Source organism: Uranotaenia lowii, chromosome 1, assembly GCF_029784155.1.
Source record: "Uranotaenia lowii strain MFRU-FL chromosome 1, ASM2978415v1, whole genome shotgun sequence".
Lineage (NCBI taxonomy): Eukaryota > Metazoa > Arthropoda > Insecta > Diptera > Culicidae > Uranotaenia > Uranotaenia lowii.
Genome location: NC_073691.1, coordinates 117654104 through 117663125, shown reverse-complemented (window position 1 = coordinate 117663125; position 9022 = coordinate 117654104). Strand labels below are relative to the sequence as shown.

The 9022-nt window shown below is 42.2% G+C and overlaps 1 protein-coding gene across 1 annotated transcript; it reads right to left on the bottom strand.

The window, feature by feature from the left end:
- Positions 1 to 602: 602 nt before the first annotated feature.
- Positions 603 to 1594, bottom strand: LOC129737860 (uncharacterized protein K02A2.6-like). The gene is made up of 2 exons (XM_055729023.1): positions 1144 to 1594; positions 603 to 1102 (listed from the first exon to the last, which is right to left on the bottom strand). Exons 1-2 carry the CDS (start codon positions 1592 to 1594, stop codon positions 603 to 605), a joined length of 951 nt encoding a protein of 316 aa, XP_055584998.1.
- Positions 1595 to 9022: the final 7428 nt, after the last annotated feature.

Here is a 9022-nt window from a genome sequence, read left to right as displayed (position 1 = left end):
ACAGTGGCATTAGGCCAAAGCACATTAGCATTGATTGATGCTGAATCAATGCAAGTTTAGGGCATCGGTTGCTAGAAATTTGATTCAAATAGGTCTTTTTTCAAAGATTTAACGCGGACCTGATAGGTTCACAGGCAGAGTCAATGTCAAATGTCAGAGCCACATATGTCATGAGTTCGATTCCAGGTCACCTTCACCCGAAAAATAAAAAAAAAATATCATGTAGAAAATTCAATCCGAGAGATCTCTTCAATATGCATAAGCGAATATAAAAATAATTACAAATTTAGTATCATGGCCGAAAAATGAACCGAACAAAAATCCAAAATAATTTTTTTTTTCGCATGGTCGAACCTCATTCGAACGCCATTTGCATTTTCCCAGCATTTTACCCGCCAACGCTGTAGCTTCAACCAATGCTATAACAGTGCTTTTATAGGATTATACCAGTTTCTGCACTAATGCAGCAGTTAATTTCGCCAAACCTGGCTCACAGAGCTAAAATGATGCACAGAATCAAGCACTATAGCTGACGCTAGAGCAGAGTTGATGCTAGATTTTAGTGCTTATGGTTACTTGGGCGGTTGGCGCCTAGCGCACTTTCATATAACGGCGAATGTCAGTACGACTCGTTGCAGGGTTGAAGTCGAAGTTGCGAGAACAGGGGTGGTAGCATCTCCCCCTTTAAGACTAACCAACGACGTAATCCTCCAAGCGCTGCGGAAGACGACCTGGTCTCTGACTGGTCTCGGGGTCTTGACTGTAGCAGGCTGGACTGGACTGGATACCGTTGAGCCAGCCTCGAAGAACTCGTCGTTGTCAGAACTGTCCCCTTGGTGATGGTCTACAGGAACTGGTTCGGTTCCAACCGGTGGAGCGGCTTGCTGTCCCGAAGACTGTTGCTTGAGTTCGAAATCACCCACCAAGATCTCCAATGGAGTGGGTACTGCTGACGGCTTGACTGCGTCACTGGATCGAGGCCATAATTGGTTCACGTGCGAGCGAATCAGCTTCCTCCAACCCGTCTGGTAATCAAGGAGAACGTTGAAATTGACTCCTCCGATGACCTCGATCACAGTTCCAGGAATCCATTTCCACTTGTCTGCATTGTCATAGAGCTTCGCGTAGACTTGTCAGGCTTACTGTTGAACACTGGTGGTTTTAGGAGATCGAGAGTTGTTCGCATTGACCTGCCCATCATTTCTTCTGCACGAGACTTCCCAGCAAGCGTTTCACTGGGTGTAGAACGGTACACCTGTAGAAAGGTTTGAAGAGCTTCGGCAGACGGTACTTCTTCCCCCTCTACGATTTTTCGTAGATATCGTTTCAGCGTGTCTACAAACCTTTCTGCTTGTCCATTCGACTGAGGGTGATATGGAGCGGTACGAATATGGATGATACCTAGCTGCTCACACATCTTCTTGAACTCACTGCTACAGAACTGCGTTCCATTGTCGGTGATTAGTGTCTCCGGAATACCGAATCTTGCAAAGGTTTCCAGAAGGAATCTGATAGTAGCAGCTGCTGTTGTCAATCGCGTTTGGAACATCTCAGGCCACTTCGAATACGAGTCGACGATGACTAAGTAGTACATACCGTCAAGCGGACCCGCATAATCCAAGTGAATCCTCTTCCAAGGTCCATCTGCTCGTGGTCACGGTTGAGGTTGGAAATGTGGTGGAAATTTGGCTGCACTGGCACAGATGTCGCATCGACGAACAAGATCCTGAATGTCGTTGTTCGGCCAATATACCACACTGCGCGCATTAGCCTTCATTCTCTCCATGCCTTGGTGACCCTGGTGAAGCTGTCTCAGTATTCGCTGACTGTAGAACTCCGGTACAACTACACGGTCCTCCATCGGCGAATGTGGAAAGCTTTGAGTTTTGGATCTTCAATCTTACGAGGCCAACCATTTTCAATGAACTGGACAACCTGCAGAAGGTTTGCATCCTTTCTTGTTGCGGCACTGACCATCTTGAAGTTCACTGGCAGGGTTGTGAAGCAATCTTCAAGACTCTCGTTGACATCCTCTTCCAGACTGATCGATGGGACGACATACTCTTCCTCCGGCTTCTGATGATTGCTGATCAGCCTCGATAGCACATCTGCGTAGCCGAACTTGTCTGTAGAGATGTATTCTACGTTGAAATCGAATCCCACCAGCGATAGAGCCCACCGCTGGAGTCGATTGGCGGTGTGTAGTGGAATGCCCTTTTTCGATCAGAATACTTTCAGCAACGGTTGGTGGTCCGTCTGCAGCGTAAACTGTCGTCCGAGTAGCATGCGACGGAACTTCGTTACTCCGAAAACCAGGGCAAGGGCTTCTTTTTCGACCTGACTGTAGTTTTGTTCCGTGCTGGTCAACGTTTTCGAAGCATGCGCAATCGCTTTGAGCTGGCCATCGGGAAAGCGATGCATGATTACTGCGTCTATTCCTGTTTTCGAAGCGTCACCCGCCACAATAAGCTCTAGTGATGGATTGTAGTGGGTGAGTAACAGGTTTGACTGCAAAATTTTCTTGATGGTTTCGAAAGCTTCGTTGTACTGTGCACTCCACACAAACTTCTTGTCATTTTTCAGGAGATCATCGAGGGGTTGACGGATGCGATGAATTTCCCGAACGAACTTTCCGTAGAAATTTGCTGCTCCGAGAAACGATCTGAGCTCACTGACGTCCTTCGGTTATGGCATACTGACAATTGACGCCACCTTCGCTGGATCAGGCTTGATTCCGTTAGCGTTGATGATGAAGCCCAAGTATCGGATCTCAGTTTGGAAGAAGTTGCACTTTTCCGGCCGCAGGTGGAAACCGTAGTCCTGGATGCGTTTGAAGAGCTCCTTCAGAATGCGATCGTGCTGTTCTCGACTGGCGCTGTAGATGGTGAAGTCATCGAGAAAACTGTCCACCACTTCCAGACCAGCAATCATTTTGCTCATGAGCTGTTGGAAGGCTCCTGGCGCGGATTTCACTCGAGGGGGCAGACGGTTAAACTGGAAAGCAGTCGGCGTGTGTTTATTGTCAGCATCCGCTTCGAATCGTCGTCGACCTCGACCTGAAGATAGGCGTCAGACAAGTCGATGATGCTGAACACCTTGCGCCCCGACAGTTTTGAGAAGATGTCCTCGGGTGTCGGGAGTGGGTAGTGGTGTGGTTTGAGCACTGCGTTCAGGCCGGTCGAGTAGTCGGCACAGACTCGAATTTGTCCTCCCGGCTTCTTGACCGAGACGAATGGGGCTGCCCAGTCAGAATAGTCCACCGGCGTGATGATGTTGAGCCGCTGAAGCCGATCGAGCTCCTCGTCGACTTTGGGAACTGCGTGGAACGGTACCGGTCGTTTTGGCCTAAATACCGGTTGGGCATCGGGTTCCAGGTAGAGTTTCACCTTAGTCTTCGTACAGTGACCAAGTGAATCCCTAAAAATTTCAGAAAAACGGGTGAGGTACTGGTTGATAGGTTGGATAGAATTGGTAATTTCTCCCAAAAGAGGCAACTGTTCACCGGACGCTGTGTTTGCTCTGTGTTCGGTGTGCAGCAATGTTGGTGATCCACATTTCTTCCATGCCTGCTCGGAAATAATGGGGATATCCGAGCCACAGTCGAGCTGAAGTTTCACCTCGTGTCCATTGATTCGGGTTGTCACGTACTTCCGTCGACTGCGCACTTGATTTACTGAATGGATTGTGTTTGCTTGGTTTTACTTCTTTTTCATGTTCCGCTTCTGTTGCTGCTGCGGCTGTTTGTTTTCGTTGGTCGTTTTGACAGTCCGGTTGAAACAGCTGCAGTATCCTTCTTTGAGCCCCTCTCTGTTGCACTGTTTACAGACGTGGCAAGTGTAGGAGCAATCTTAGACGAAATGCATTCCCCCACACTGCCAGCAGGGTGAGCGAGGAGGACTTGCGTTGCTTGGGGTGGCTGTCGGTTTCTTGGGCTGGAGCTGCTGTTTCTGATGATGCACCGCTTTTACACTGGAGCTTGTCTGTCGTTCCACCAGCGCCGTGTCATGCTTGAGATTGGACAGCCGCTGGCATTCCGTGATGAGCACTTCCAGATTGAGTTCTCCTCTTGTTCCAGACTCCAGTTTCGACAGCAGGCGCGTTCTGACCTCCGCTTCCTTCGAGGATTGCATGCCACAGACGAAAATCAGTGCTTCGAATTGGTCAATGGTAAGATTTGCCAAATCAAGGTCTTCGCACTGACGGTATGATTCCGGCGTAGGTGACATAGTCGTCGGCATCACTTTTCACAACCCGGAGACAATCGTAACGTTTTCTGACGAGTGATTTTTGTTGAATACCGTCTTCAGCTTCTGGACTACCTGGTCGAAGGTAAAGTCCCGTGGGTGTTGCGGTAGGAGGTAGTTGGTAAACTTTTCGTGAACTGGTACACTCAAACTGCGCAGAAATAATCGAATTTTCGCTGCGTCGCGTCGTCCAGATCCCTACCGTCCGCACTGAAGAGATTCTCGTATTTGCTGAACCACCTGTCACATGTCATTCCAGCGACTGGGTCGAAACAAAATTCCCTGATCGTCGATGACAATGATTCGCTGATCTGCTCCACACTCCGCTTCACAACTGGGGCCAGTGCCGCCGTCATCTGCGGAATGGAAAGGCGTTCCAGAAGCAGCAACAGACGCGCGTTTTGATCCGCCATTTGCTTTATCACCTCCCGTGCGGGAATCTGTTCGAAGCCCGGAAAATCTTCGTTTCCTCCGCCTTCTGCCCTTGTTGTACGGTAATCCGTATGGAAATCACTTCAGTGGTGTTTTCGGTTGACTCTGGAGTGCACCGGTTGGCGCACATTCGTATAACGGCGAATGTCAGTACGACTCATTGCAGGGTTGAAGCCGAAGTTGCGAGAACAGGGGTGGTAGCAGGACGTGTAGTAGAAAGTATGTAACGCTTAAGGTTAAAGATCATCCTTCTTTTTGGCAACTATTTTGGGAGACATCTAATTGAAATTCGATTTAAATCTAACACAATATCAAATAATCAATTTCGAATAGCTTGGCACTTGTTTTGACATGCTTTGTTCCAGATTTTATTTACTGGAACTCAATCTTTTCGATGATAAACATCCTAGAAGCGACAAGTCCTCTGTCCTTTCAGCTAATAGTGACATTTTGAAAATCAAAGCGACCTCTACTTAAAAAACAAATGTATTATACAGCTGATTGGAAATAATCGACTCAAAAAACATGATGAGCATTAAGATGGAAAAAATAGAAGAAAAACGAAATTATCGCTTTTGAATTTTCTGGAAAACTATACAGAATATTTGACCGGTCGAGTGTTCGTTTGTCCGAATAGTTGAAAAGGCCAATCTCTAAAATCAACCCAATTTTAAGAATTGTGTAAATTTCCCTCTTTTTCTTTGATCAGTGCAAGAGTTTTTGTTCCTGTTTTGTACATTTTTTTTTATATTTTTGACGACGACATCCACGTTCGAGGAAGACTTCAATGTAAAGCAGAAATCCTGGGGCGAAGACCTTTCGAAAAATCTTCAGTTTTTTTTATAATTCCAATGAAATGGAGATCAATCATCTTAAGGAATCATCCTTATCAGCTAGCAACCTGTTTGAATTTATGAGTTAATCACGGTTATTATGATCTATTTCATCTAAGAAGGAATCATCACTTAAAATGTCATGCGTTTGCAATTAGCGTAACAAGAAATTTGCCGATCATTTTTAACCGCAAGCTTTTTTTTGCAATTCCTTTGCTTACATAGTTTTCACCACTTCTACAGAATATCATCAACTTGTTCAAACAGGTGCGATGATGAATGAAATGTTTCACCATATTGTTCGAAAACGGTCATCATATTCGAGACCTTCGGAAGGCTGCTTCAATTGATGCCAGAAATGCTCGTTTGAAAATTGAATCTTGATCTTGGAGAGGTTTCCGGCTTCCTCCCCAGGAAATCGATGTTCTTCGCCAAACCATCTAGATCTGACAACTCTCCCCAGGTCAATATCCCTGCCTGATGCCTAAATCGATAACAAACTGTTACCAAAATGAGCTATGAATACCAAAACGATTGCATAATTGAGCTTCACAATTCTCTCGATGGCAAAAATGGGATTCAAATCCGCTTTTTCGTAGAAAAGTAAGTGTTCAGTAGTTTTGAGGTCCTATCCAAAAAATAAATCCGGCTCGTTGTGCACTAACCGGCTAATTGTCATTTATTTTTCTTGCTGAGTGAATCTGGTACTGTATTAAAATGTAAAATTGAGGGACTGTAAAGAGTTCAAATCCAACAGCTGTTGCAGGAATAACATTTTTTGAAAAAAAAAATCGACTAAAAACTTCTTTTCACAAACATTGAAACTTTGAACGCATTGAAAAATTTAAGAACGATTATGATGCTTTTCTTTATGGTGATAAAATGAGGATTGTGATTTTCGGTATTTCAACGAGAGAACTCGTCGTCCGCATAGCAAATCAATGATGGTGAAGTGAAATTTCATTTCAAAAATGGTTTTTTTCATAATCCTGTGAGTCTTTCAGGGCAAATCAAAATTATGGAAATATAATATTATTTATAGTTATGACTCCATTTTCGAGAAACATAATTTTACCTACTGAAATCTCTATTTTGAAAGCTCGCCGTAAGTTCCATATGTGAAATCTAACATGAGGTTTTTCAAGTAATGGTTTCTTAAAATATCTTCAATTCATTTCAATGTTTAGAAAATGAACTTTCTACTGACCACAGAAATACCAATTAAAAAGTTTGATTTTTGTTTTTCATGTTTCCTAACTCCTATGATTTTTTTTTTCATTTTATCACTAATACTTGTATTTGCTTCTTCGGTTGATTGTTCAATCTTGATTATGAATTTTAGATAATTTAATTTTGATTTTTGTAAACAATTTTTTCATTTTTTACTATGTTAAGGATCAAAAGTAAAATGTGGAAGAAGCAAGCGGGGAGTGATTTTTGAAGGTTCAATTATTCGTAGATAGAAAATATGGCTGTGGGAATGCGATCAGTGATTGGTGATTAGTTCCAATATTCATAGATAGGAACGAGTTTGGTATGTATCTATGTATGTATCTATGTATGTATGTATGAGAACCCACCAGTGGCTGATAGGTCTTTCGACCCGAGGCGGTACGGGAAGTCTCGATCGCACATCCAAAAATTGTTCATTCTTAACCCATCAACAATAATTGCAGCACAACCAAGGGGTCCGTTACCACTGGCTTGGGACAGGTTTGACTCATCTTACTCTCTTCCAACTGTTCGAAACAAATAAAGAATCCTGAAAAGGTACCGAAGTACCCTACCCAGAATTCAAAATTTGTCGAGATACTCCGGCTGGCTTGAACCCACAAACCATTGTATATCAGTCTTCCGATTGTTTAATGTCCTATCCATTCCCCCCACTAAACCCCACAATAGAGTTAAGCTATTTCATTACATAATGAATTATTGATATTGTTTCATATCTTACCTTATTACCACCTGCAATTCCATTTCATAATAGTTATTTTCCCTGTTTTGAAAGGAACTCAAGAATCCTTTTATGATATAAAAAAAAACAAGATCAATCGTAATTCTTTAGTCTTTTGAAATTGAATAACATAGTCGAAATAATAAAACATTCTTATTATTTCACCAAAGGTTTCAAAATCTATATTGAATAAATTTGAGAAGCAGTAAACTGTTATGGTCGCAGCAAGCTTAGCATTGATAAACTGCACTTTGACAATATCATGAAAAAAAAAAACTTCCCCAAATCGTCGATCGCTAGTTTTTTAACTTAGTTTCCAATTTTGAATCTTTATGGACTTCCATACACAATATGATACACTTAACAACAAAATTAGCACTTTACACAGATTCATTTCAAGACGGAATTGCAGATGGTAATAAAAAAATTTTTGCAAGGAACGAGCTCACCAATTTATAAGCTACAAAATCCGCAACGGCTGGCAAACATTCTCTTAGATTTCTTCCCACTATTTGACATATCAAAATTCATTTCATCAATTAAAAAACACGCTGATAATGCAATATAATTCGTAGTTTTAAAATAGAAAGTTAATTGAATTGATCTCACCGAAATTTCCAATGGAAGCAACTTTGCTAGTGTTCACTTTAAGCTTCCAAAATATCCCATCACTCGATCCGACTAATTTCAATATTATCCTCCAGCTGATTTGCGACCACTCCTTTACATTATTCTAACACTGATACTCAACATTGTTTAAATAAGTGTCCAAACGAATAAAATAATTGAAATTTCCTCACAAATCAAAACTTTTGGAAAAAAATTTACCGGAGCACAAACTTTTCCAAACTTCACCGTTCAAGCACACGCCTACTTCAGCCTCATAGATAGGAACGAGTTTGGTAGCTAAAAAATAGATAATTTTTTTTTAAATGTTGCCACCTTATCATTTTGACGGATAGTTTTTTATACGATAATTTTTTTTCTTCTTTTCGTCACTTTACGATGACTGTTATTAATAGGGATAAATTGCACTGATCGAATGTGCTAACAAGTTAGTTTTTGCTCCCGACCCGAATAGATTGCCTAGCCATAATCTCATCAATGTTCGGTATGATGATGTAAATAAATGTCTGTTAATGATGGGTTTGTACTGGGCGTTTTTTTTCTCTTCGTCAGTTGTTTTGATTCTTTGCCAAAAGCCTTTGATTCATAATGGATAAAAATAAATTTCAACACCTTGCTCGGCCAGATGCTGAGAAAATCGAATTGAGAAGGAAATGAATTGATGAGCATTTTATAGGTTCGCCGCCAGTTCATGGCCATTGTTAGCTTTGCCAGCTAATCAGGTCAATAAAAATCAGCTTCTGTTGAGCCCGAATCAACAATCCGTTCGACAACTTGTATACCATTTTCCCATTGACTTGATGAGCTTGCGTGAATTCTTTTATGAAACAGTCTTTTATGCTGCGGAATTCAGCTTTGGAAATTTTGATATTTTATGAAATCTTGTTAATCACCAATTACATAAACAAAGGCAGAACACTATAGCTGAACTG